A 12,339-nucleotide genomic window follows, 5' to 3' on the forward strand; every position below is an offset into this window, starting at 1 on the left:
ACTGTATTATACATCAATGAGAAAAGAGTGAAAATTTTTACAAATAAAAATTTTGAAATTATCTTTGGTTTAATAAATAGATATGATATTATCTAAAGAGAGCTAAAATTGTGTTGATGATATAAAAGAGTTTAAATGTGTAGATGTAATTAATGGAAAATAACGAGTTTCAATTCCAAAGAAGAAAATAAAACAAAATGAGTAGAAAAATAAAGGAAAAATTATTGTGAATAATTCAACCTATAAATCATTACTTCTAATAATCTCACATTTTGAAAATTTTTTAATCATCCAACCTTTGATTTTAGTTTGTTGTAATGGACCCTTCAAGAAATCAGTTGCTATATTAGGTTGTTACCTCTCATCTTCTTACTTCTTTATAATAATCCAATTTATTTTTCATTACCAGCCAATAATCCCAACTTAAAAACTTTTTTTAATAATTCAATATTTGCTTTCAGTTGTTTTCAATAGACACTTCAAGAAGCTAAATAAAATTGCTATTATTTCTTAAACTTATGAAGTTGATCATTGTATAAATAGTAATTGTCTTTACATACATATTCCATCAACTAGGGTTGTTCAAAAAATCCGAGCCGCTTAACTTGACCTATTGATTCGCTGACCCATATGCTAAATGGTAGGTCAATTTTTTTTAAAAATAACATAATTCAGGTCGGGTACCCGACCCACCTTAACCGAGTTAGGTCATGTGCCACAAAATTCATTGGGTTGAGTACCCACCAACCGGTTATGTATTATATTATCAAGTTGAAATTTACATGTTAAAATTTAATGATCAAGTTGAAATTTACACGCTAAAATTTTATAATCAATAGATGAGAGATAACCTAATATAGCAAGTCATTTTCTAAAGGGTCCACTGGCAACAAATTGAAAGCAAAAGTTGAATTATTAAAAAATTTTAAAAGTAAGATTATTTACAGGTAATGAAAAATAGATTGAATTATTCACAACAAATATTCCAAAAATAAATTACTAGAATGTTTAATCACCCCACCATTCTTCAAAAATTTGAAAAAATTAAACTTATTAAAAAATATCCTCAAAATAAGTTTCGAGAAAACTTGTATCCCAAACAAAGCGCCTCATAGTTAACGATCGACCATTGTTACTAATAGCTAACCATATACAAACAAAAGCTTAGATTAAAGTATATTGGAAAAAAATCCACTGTTACTAACAGCGGGCTATTAATATCCAAAGTTAACGACAGTCAAAAAAAGACAACAAAAGTCAACTTGATCGCCCCCACTAATAGCCGATTAGTTGGGCGACTTTTTTTGACTCAGTTTAAGTAATCGTCCGCTATTAGCAACGAGTATAACCAAACCTTAATATTAGACTAGGAGGCGCTTATTTTAAGAAAGATTATTTCCGAAACTTTTTTAGAACAAAAAGCATATTTCGTTCAAATTTTCCCCTTCATGAATCATAAATCTTAATATCCATCAAATGTTGGACAATATCATCCGTTCAACATCCACTTCAATGGGTAAAAAACAATAATATACAGTAATCCCCCATAAGAATCATGTAAAATCATAACGGACCAAATAACATGGACATAAAAATCATTTCTTAGTTAAATATGTACAACTCTAACACAAGACCAAATAGATCACAGTAACAATGAATATCAACATTGCAAAATACTTTTACTTTCTTATCCAGCAACATTTTTTGCTACCCACACTCTAACCCAAATAAAATGTGACCCAAAAATACTAGAACTTTGATACATTGTGGAAGCGTCATCCAAAATCTCCCAAAAATGTGATTCCGAGCAAGACAATCAGATAACACAACTCTGGTAGACATCTGCATGGAACATCAATGTTTAGAAAAAACAACTTAATAACTAATACCAATCAAGGATCAACTTCCATAAATTTTAAATCATCAAAATTTGACAACTGAAGCAAATGAACAAATTGCACACAGGATCACATAAACAAGAGGCCAGGGGCTGCAAAGACGAAGTACTTTAGGTAAGACAGGGTGAGAAAATTTTATATTAACATCACAAAAAACAACAAACTTAGACGAGGGGCTCAAAACCTGTCAAGACTCAACAGCTTATGATGTATTTAGTAGGGTTGTTCATAACCAAATACCCGACATTTCGAATACCCGAAGACCCTTGTACTAGGAAAGCCGGTTAGTTATTTGAACCCTCCATGTCCCAACCCAAAATTATCCAGGTACCCGGACAATGCTGGTCGCGACACCGACTACCCAATTTGTGTGTGCATATTTGGACAGATTATACTGGTAGAATATATGTGGCAACTGGTAGCTTTAAATACTGGGTTTTAATATTCATTCAAGGCATAATAGTGGGTGATTTATTAAATTACTCTTTTATGTTTTTTTTTTTCTTTTTAAGACTTATTGGTATATACTCTGAATGAAGTACAATTATCAGTTCAAAAACCATGAAGAGCTATGCTGAATCGTTGATTGATTTTCAAACAGTGTAAAAAAATATATTGACAAGATGATCCTTTTTACAGAAAAAGACAAAAAAAAGTGTTAAGAAGTCATTAACTAAAAATTACAAGTCAGAAGTACAGACAGAAGACACCTTCTCAAATACACACAAAGCTCTTTGACTATAAGGACTTTACTATCTGCACTATTGACATTGAACGAAAGTGATAACCGTGCTTGAAAATTCTTGAATTAAATGGAAGAGAGACATATATTCAGCTTAGGGAGAAGACGTCAGAAATGGGCAGTTATTGAATGGTAAACAGCGCTATAAGAAATGAGATAGAAGAAAAATCAGAAATGAGGGTGGGGTTAGGCAATAGGGTTATTTTTACACTCATTTACAGCTGGTGCCTGCTGCCAATATTTTTAACTAAAGTTTTGAGTTCCTGTCTGACAGGTACCCAAATAATTTAACTTGTGGCCCATGCCTTGACCCAGCTTAGGGACTTTTTCTTTTCTCTTGAAAATGACCAGCCATTAAAGCTTCGGGTTAGAGGGTCGGGTCAGACAAGTCTTTTTTAAACACCTAATTTTCGGGGTGTTTTGAGCATTCTATTTTATAGACAAGCTAAACTAATGAGTATTATTACTCAAATGTAGAATCAAAATAATTTGTATGTCAAACTACACTATATATACTACATTCTTAAAGATTTTTGAGGGTGGGAGTCTTTACCCACAAGTAGTTCTATCACTACCATTAGCAATAGAAAGATATACAGTTATGACGCAGCAGAAGCTCATGCATGGTATGGGTTAAAGGATTTAGGAACTTATCAAAGTCAAGCTCTCAACCAGGGCCAGAAGCAAAAATAGCATGTCCCTCACGCACAGTCGATTTAGAGGGCTCAAAGTATTGAGGAAATTAAAAAACAGAGGGAATGGGCATTTGAGATGTGCAGCCAACACAGCTTTTTCAATCTCCAAAATCTTTTTAACAAATAATATGGGATACGGAGGGTAGTTTTGCAGGCTATATTGAGGTAGGAAATGGTTGAAACGAAGGGGAGCGAATATTAGTAAGGACAAACAATTCGAATATACACATGATAACCTAAGGAACCTTTTAAATCATGAGGCCATACTTAGTTTTTTCAATGTCATTTTCGGCCTGAAACAACAAAATTGCAATTTTGATTACAAAAATGTTCCATAAAAGCTCAAAATTACTTTGCACAAAAGCCAAGTTAGAACGATAGAGAGAAGAATTGGAGTTACGGTGGTTTAAATTACGTTGGAATAAGATGAAGTACATGAATTGCCACTTAAAGATGGCAATTCAGTCCAAATCTACCCCAAATCTGATCCGATTCGAGGAATTTAATCTGATCCGAGTCCAACAAAAGAAATATTCGAGTCCGAATACAATTATATAAATAGAGTCCGATTAGGAGACGAATCGGAGTAAGACCTCATAAAAAAGTTGATACTCCGACCAGACTCTGACTTCGATTTGACTCTGACTCGACTCAACCCGACAACCGACACACGACTCTAAATTCGAATTTAAACCTATTTTTAATTTGAATAAATTCGAACTTCATATTAAAAATAAAATGAAAATAAATTTTTTGACACCAAATTTGCATACTTGAAATCTGAGTCATAGATTAAATTTTAAATTCAAGTAAAAAGTCTTAAGCTTGATTTGTGTTTCATATTATGTCAAGTACACAAAGCTTATGTTTTAATATCAGTTAATAATATAATACTCAAAGTTTTAAATGTAATTTTTTGGTTTCATGATTGAATATTAAACGAGAAATCATGTAAATTATAGCCAAGGATGTTAAGAGCGTAAATTTAACTTAAATCGAAAACATCTCCTAGAACCGAATCGTAAAATCGAATCATAGAACAGAATGATTCAAAAATTTTGCATAAATAAGTTGTAATTGCTTATGTATATTGTTTAGTCATTTTTATTGTTAAAGAACACTTAAAATTCATTTAAATTTTAAAACTTCGTAATTATTAAAAAAATACATGTTTTCTTCTTATTTGTATCCTTTTTCTATTATTTTTATGAATTCACAAACATAAAAAGATATACACTAATCACATAATCAATAATTTAGTAAAACAAACACACCAAGTAGATATAGTAATAATGCTCCATACAAAATTAGCAATAGCAAATAGAGTGATCTTGTTATAGGTTTATCAAAGCCACATTATATTGTAATAGTTTTAAAATCGTAACAATTTCATAACAATAAATGAAAAAACTCAATAACATTCAGTCAATAATTCAAAAATTATCAATTATCAACACAAATTTAATCATCCAAAAACAGCTTTAACGTAGCAAGAATTTTCTTTAAAAAGCTAAGAGTCCCAAATTTCAAGCGTGCTGTTCATAAAGAATTTATATTATGATCAAAAGTCTCGATTTAATCATTAGAAAGCAAAAAAGTAGAAATTATGGTCTAGGGATAAATAGTTGATTGGGTGGGCTAAGGCCCAATTTAGCATTTATGTGAAGTATTTTTTAAATTGTGTAGATACGGTAGATTCGTACAATTCTAGTTGCAATTCTACGATTCTATACAATTCTAACGATTCTAATTGCGCTTCTAGAATTTGAAACATATTTTCTTTGTTAAGTTGTATTGGAAAGACTACACTATTAGTTTTTTTATGGTTTTAAATCATTAGTATAATATCGATAAGAATAAAATTTTAAAATAATCCAAACTCCATCAAAGGTGTGGAAGTCCGAGTCAGAGCAAAGTTGGAGTATGCATAATCTGACTCCGAGTGGAAGTGTATCCGATTCAAAGTCGAAGGACAAATAATCAAAGCCGAGTATGACCATTGCCTTCCCTAGTTCCACTTTAGCATAAAGGAGATATGTAGAGACATTATAAAGTTTGGTGAGAAAGAAACCGCTCCAAGTGAATGCGTCAAAAACCTTGGTCCATATTCTAGAGCAATGGGGATAACAATCAACTTGCAACACACAAAATTAAGTGTGGGTGGAAAAATTAAAGAGTAGCTACTGAGATATTATGTGGTTGTCATTGAAGTGTACCCTTGAAGCTAATAAACAAATTTTATCGAACAACATTACTAGATCGAAATATTCCGGGTTTAGAAAGAATCAATAATTAAAAATGGAAGTTCCGAAAATAAAAATGCTTCAATAAATGAGTGGGCATACCTTGAGGACTAGAATTTGAGACAAAGAAATAAAAGATTTTAAAAGTCTCAAATATTGAGAATAGCATAAATTTTTTATGCCAAGGATGGTTTGGGCATGTGCAATATGAGCGAATCAAAATACAAGAATAAAGAGCTAGAACTCAAGGAACTCAAAAGGAGGGTGAGGTAGATCACATGTGAATATAAATGATTTGGACTTACAGGATGAGATGGAATAAAATTGTAAAATATGGAGAAGAAAAGTCTATGTGGACGACCAACTAAGTTATTAAAAATGCAAGGCTCACCAAGGCGCAAAAGGCCCCTAGAGAAATTTGTATTGTTCTTGTTGTAAATTGTTGAACATTACTTCCACAATATAATTAAAGAAACTAGCATTCACAGTTCTTGATGCAATAGAAAAGCATTTTCACAAATTAATATTGCATAAAAGCAGCATAAGCTACTAAATTCAGTTTCATCATGTTTTAAAAATTAGCATACATTTCAACTCAAAAAGGGTATAAAGCATGTTGCATCTTCATGATATCAAACACAACTAGCACTAGGCATATTCAAAACAGACAAGACGATCCGATATTCACTCAACTTTGTAACCCGAGCCTGATTTAACCCAACTTAAAAATGGACTTACAATTATGTTAAATCAATGTGGAAACAACACCCAATTTTGAACCGAACCGAAACACCCAATAAAAAATCGACCCAATGACCCGATTGAACACCCCTACCTAGCACACAATACGAAATTTTTAAGAGCCAAACATAATAACACAAAAACTTGATTGATAGAATGGAAACACCTACTGTTAGTTGATCCAAAATTGAGCTTTCCCATTTCTTGATAACTTAGAATCACAACGATGAACATAAAAGGAATATCCTAAGATATTGATGGAGGCAAATTGCAACTAGCTGAAAATAAAGTAGTTGATGGATCAAATCCTTTTGATCCATTAAAGAGTGGGTTAATCCAAAATCTTATTTATGTCAAGTTGCATGAAGTTCACTACCAACGGTAAATCATAACCTCTGTGTTATCACTAACAAGGAGTCACTTAATGGCATCAAGATAATGAAAAGTTGTTGTATCTAATCGAATATCCAAGAAAAAAACAAATCCCTTTCCCACCTCACCAATGAGTAGCCCTTCATATAAATATCTTTACGATATACTTTCTTAATTTCTCTTTTCCCATGGAACAAAATAACGTAAATACAAAAATTTACTCTCAAGGGAACATAAATCATGCATTTCCTACCTCTACAAGTATCAAGTTCAATTAAAACAAATATAGCACCACTAGCCCACCCCTTCTCACCAACACCAGCATATAATCTCTCCCTCCACAGTAAAAAAAATGTTTCTTTACCAGTGGTTCATGCCCTAGATCTATAGTTTATGTTGACTTAGTTCCTTTACACTTCTTTAATACTTGTATGAACAAAGATAGGTGGTCTATATCCTGTGACATTTATGGTGAATTTTTCTAATACTAGAATATATGCCAATGAAATTGGGTTGTGCTAATTAAGCGGTTTACATTTCAAAGTATGATAAGTATTTACTTTCAAATTTATTTTATTTATTTACAAATAGCGAAATAATATGACAACAACGACATAATTGACATATACATCAATCAATGAACACTAAATAAACATAACATATCAATAGATACAATGACAACATAATTGACATATACATGAATGAACACTAAATACACATAACATATATATAGAAACAATGACAACATAATTGACATAAACATGAATGAACACTAATTAAACATATCAATAGAGACATATTGAATATTGAATGCATTGCCGTATGACTTTTTAGCGAAAACAATATGACAATGACAACATAATTGACATATACATAAATGAACACTTAATGAACATAACATATCAATAAATACATATTTAATATCGAATGCCTTGCAGTATATGACATTTTTCTAACAAAATGCATTATGTATATTACATTTAGTTACGTTTATCGAATGCAATACCCTAAATTCATCATCTAAACCCCCTTTCTGTGTCCCACATGACAATTCAATAAAATTATATATTATTCTATTAAATTATGTAATTTTAAAATATAATATATTTATTTATTTTTTTATATTATTAATTAAATAAATATAGTATAAATAGTATGAAATTAATTACCATTTATATTAGCATACCAAAATATATATTCATTTCTTAAAGGAAAATATATAAATATTCCTTATTTTAGAATTTTTATCTGTTTCAAGAATTGATGTAAAAAACACTTATGAATACTTAATCTTATTTAACTTCAAATTAATTTTAAAAATAAAGTGAAAACATAATCAATTAAATTAATCCATCCGGCAAGATTTTAAGAAATTGATATTTGTCATTATTCAACTGTTTCATTATATATTGTATGATTGCATGTTATTTCTTTCAATGATTTAAGGTATAAAAGCTCTTAACCAATAAAATAAAACCTTAAGTCCTTAAAATAAGTATGGTCTAGCAAATCCTCTAAAAAGTACTCTTCTCCCTTCATTCAAACTATAATACAGCGGCTACTAGCTCAGGCTTCCACACAAGTCAAATCCTAAAAATTCATAATATTACTCTGCAAATATTATATATTATTATTAATAATAATAATAATAATAATAATAATAATAATAATAATAATAATAATAATAATAATAATAATAATAATAATAATAATAATAATAATAATAATAATAATAATAATAATAATAATAATAATAATAATAATAATAATAATAATAATAATAATAATAATAATAATAATAATAATAATAATAATAATAATAATAATAATAATAATAATAATAATAATAATAATAATAATAATAATAATAATAATAATAATAATAATAATAATAATAATAATAATAATAATAATAATAATAATAATAATAATAATAATAATAATAATAATAATAATAATAATAATAATAATAATAATAATAATAATAATAATAATAATAATAATAATAATAATAATAATAATAATAATAATAATAATAATAATAATAATAATAATAATAATAATAATAATAATAATAATAATAATAATAATAATAATAATAATAATAATAATAATAATAATAATAATAATAATAATAATAATAATAATAATAATAATAATAATAATAATAATAATAATAATAATAATAATAATAATAATAATAATAATAATAATAATAATAATAATAATAATAATAATAATAATAATAATAATAATCTCTCCAATTCAGCACTAACGTCCCATTTACTTTATGCACCTTATCCAATGCATTTATTCAATTATTAATAACTCTAATTGTGCATTATTAAAAATTATGGAAAGTTAATATGAATAATCCTTGCATTGAGACGAATCAAATAAAATTCCACATGACTATGTTTTAACTTGTAGATTAATAATAAAATACAAATTAAGAGTAAGAGATGAATAGTGTCCAAAAAGCAAATAGGATATTAGTGCTGAATTGGAGGGAGTAATAAATAAAACATGTACTTTAGAAAAACCCTAATACTAATCGTGAGTTGTTCAAAGAGTAGTACTGTAGTAGTATTAAAAATTTATAAATGGAACAAAGCAGGTTACAAATCCCCCCTCACAAATATTTTCGCAGACCAACAGTACAATAAATAGCTAACCCATGTCAACTCAAACAACATCTCACAAGCAAGTAAAAGAGCAATGCCTAATCACAAAGCACAATGTTAAACAAAGTTTAAAATTATACCTTCCTCAGCTTTAATCCAAGCTTTCCTGCCTTGGCTCCGAACGCCCATCATTACCACCTTGCTGAACCCCTGAACTGGATCCACTATCACTGGTCCCTCCAGAATTACCGAGCCCTCTAAACGGCCACGGCAACGAAATTCGAAACCTCCTTTCGCCACTCCGATTTCCTCCCTGAACTCCAGCATTCCCACCCTCCGATGATGGAACGGAACCCTGACCCTGTTCACCTCTCGTTCTTCGGTTCTCGTAATCAGGATCATCAGTAGGTAACTCAAACCGGCAAACAGGACAAGAATTATGCAGCTGAAGCCAAGGAACCAAACAATCAGAATGATATAAATGCTTACAAGGCATCTGTTTCACTTTCAAAGCCAATTCAAACTCATTCATACACACAGCACACGAATTCGACTCCGAATTCACTAAATTCTTACTGATCACAACATCAGGTAGATCATCAATGGCTTGTTTCGAAGCCGGTGGAGTCCCATATCGATTTGGATCATTCTCAGCAAGCTGTTGAATCAATTGCTCCAAACCCGGCCCCAAAAAGTAATCTCCAAAATTTTGAGGAATTCTAAAATTCGATTCAGCCATATCATTTTCAACAACGAATTGTAAATTCGCACCATTACCGCCAAGATTCTGGAGGTAGTTCTGGAGAAAATCGAAAGCATTAAACCCCGAAGGAGAAGTTGGAGTGGGAGAGAAAAAACGAGAAAAACTTCTAGGGTTTTCGAAATCGATTGTTGAGGAAGAGATAACAACTGGCCCACGCCTAACAGTAGTGATGGATGGAGAAAAGAAAGAATCGGGAAAGTCGGGCGATAAGATATAACGACCAATGTTAGGGTTAGGGTTTGGATGGAATTGGTTATTAGATTCGAATTCTTCAAGAAAACCCCCGCTGCAATTGGGGCAAGAAAGATCAGAATTGGGTAGCGGAGTTAGGGTTACGGTGCGATTGCATTGATAGCAGAAATAAGATTGCGATGCTGCGATTGCGACGCCGGCGGACGACATCTTTGACGGAAATGTTGATGCCAATTTGCAGGAGAGCGAATAGAGAATTTTAGAATGGTGTAGGCAATAGAAATGGGGATTTTATGGGTTTTGGTTGAATCAATTTGTGTTGCTACAGAATTCCAGAAGATACTAGTATTAGATGAATGATTCTTGATTTTACATTATGTGGTTGAATTTTGAACGTGAGGGAAATTCTACGAAACTCTTTACATTTTGACTTTGACATTTATTCAAATCTGAAATGTGTCCGTCACTTAACTTTATACTCTTTTTTTCTTTTTTATTATATTTGCTACATTTGATTTTTTTTACATAATTTAATATATTATTTTGTTTATTTATATGTTGAATTATGCATAGCTAAAACATAAAAAGTTAATACTATAATGAAAGTATACAATTAAACGATTCAAACAAGATCCCACTTCACTATATTATTACTTACACATTAGCCGTAATATATAAAATAAATTTGAACAATAAATGATGTCTATAATTAAAATGTAACAAATATTTCAAAACGAAGTAAATAGATTTTAGCAAACTCAACCCTGAAAAGTCGTCCCCCTATTTATTAAGTTGTCACCTTTTCTAAAATAAACTAACTAAAATGCTCTTAGATTTAAAGTTTTATAAAACACTTTACATTACTCTATAACACGATTATTACTAAAAATTTGTACTCTAGCAAGTTGCACTAATAGATTCAATTTAAGGTAAGGAATTTCAAAGCTAAAAAATTTCAATTCGTAAACGACAATTTGAGCTAATTTTTAATTGTTTTTTTGTCAATTTATTTTAAAAAAGGAAAAGTGGGCTAGTCACGTGAAACTACCGAATGATCCGCGGAGGAGTCGCGTGAAACACGCAACTGGACCGTGGTCCGGTCACGAGTTTCATGTGACTCCTGCAACTCAGGCGCATGTTTCACACGACTCGCTCAATTTTCCTTTTTTTTTTTAAGTTTTGACTTTGGTAATTATTTAATTAATTTATATTATTTGTTAAAAGTTTCTTAATTTATAATTTATTTTATTAATAATTTATTTTATTTGTTATTAATTTCTTAAACTTGATGTACATATTTGTATATTAATTTTTTTTATTTATTTTTTTATTGATTATTTAAATTATTTGATTAAATATTTGTTTATTAATTTTTTATTTATTATTTCATTAATTATTTAATATAAGTTGTTAGCTAATTAATTAATAATAATATGTTAGTTATTTAGTATTAATAGTTAATTATGAAAATTATAGTAAATGTCAGGTAACCAAAGTAATGGCAAAGGTTTCTTTAGGGGTCTACTGAGCGGAAATAGCTCTAGACCAACTTTATTGAGAGGGGAGTCAGAGGACCATAATAACAAGGGAGTTATTGGTTATGCTTATCGTGATGGGCAAGAGCAGACGGCCATACATAGTTAGGCCCAGCGTTCTAAGACCTTGCACAAGGTCCGTACACATTTCAATGACCCTATAAGTGCACAAAGATATGCTGGTGGGTCGAGTGATGATGAGTGTAATAGACTCAATTTCGTAACCTCAATTATCCAATTAATTATCCTTTATCTTTGATTTAAAATTTTTTAATACCGATTACCAAAATCAAACCGCCAAAATCCCTAAAGCCTTATTGTCATTTTGAAATAGCCCAAAAGCTTAGTTATTATTTATATTACGAGAATTGTTACATTTTAAAATCGGTTTACGATTTAATTAACGTCTACGTTTTAAACTCGTTTTCCACAACAATTTGCATAACAATTATTTTAATAACTCTACAACTTTAATTTTCGTTAAAAATCTATTTTATACTTCTAAGAAATTATTTGTTATTTCATGTTACAAAA

The 12,339-nt window shown here is 29.9% G+C and overlaps 1 protein-coding gene across 1 annotated transcript; it reads right to left on the minus strand.

Moving 5' to 3' along the window:
* Nucleotides 1-1,558: 1,558 nt before the first annotated feature.
* Nucleotides 1,559-10,710, minus strand: LOC130805019 (E3 ubiquitin-protein ligase RING1-like). Its single transcript, XM_057669618.1, has 2 exons — nt 9,456-10,710; nt 1,559-1,842 (listed from the first exon to the last, which is right to left on the minus strand). The coding sequence occupies exon 1, from the start codon at nt 10,478-10,480 to the stop codon at nt 9,467-9,469; it is 1,014 nt and encodes a 337-aa protein (XP_057525601.1). The 5' UTR covers nt 10,481-10,710; the 3' UTR covers nt 1,559-1,842; nt 9,456-9,466.
* Nucleotides 10,711-12,339: the final 1,629 nt, after the last annotated feature.

Source organism: Amaranthus tricolor, chromosome 2 (genome assembly GCF_026212465.1).
Source record: "Amaranthus tricolor cultivar Red isolate AtriRed21 chromosome 2, ASM2621246v1, whole genome shotgun sequence".
NCBI lineage: Eukaryota > Viridiplantae > Streptophyta > Magnoliopsida > Caryophyllales > Amaranthaceae > Amaranthus > Amaranthus tricolor.

Excerpts from the sequence above, each read along its gene's own strand:
- LOC130805019 (XM_057669618.1), bottom strand. The coding sequence starts at position 10,480 with ATGTCGTCCGCCGGCGTCGCAATCGCAGCATCGCAATCTTATTTCTGC.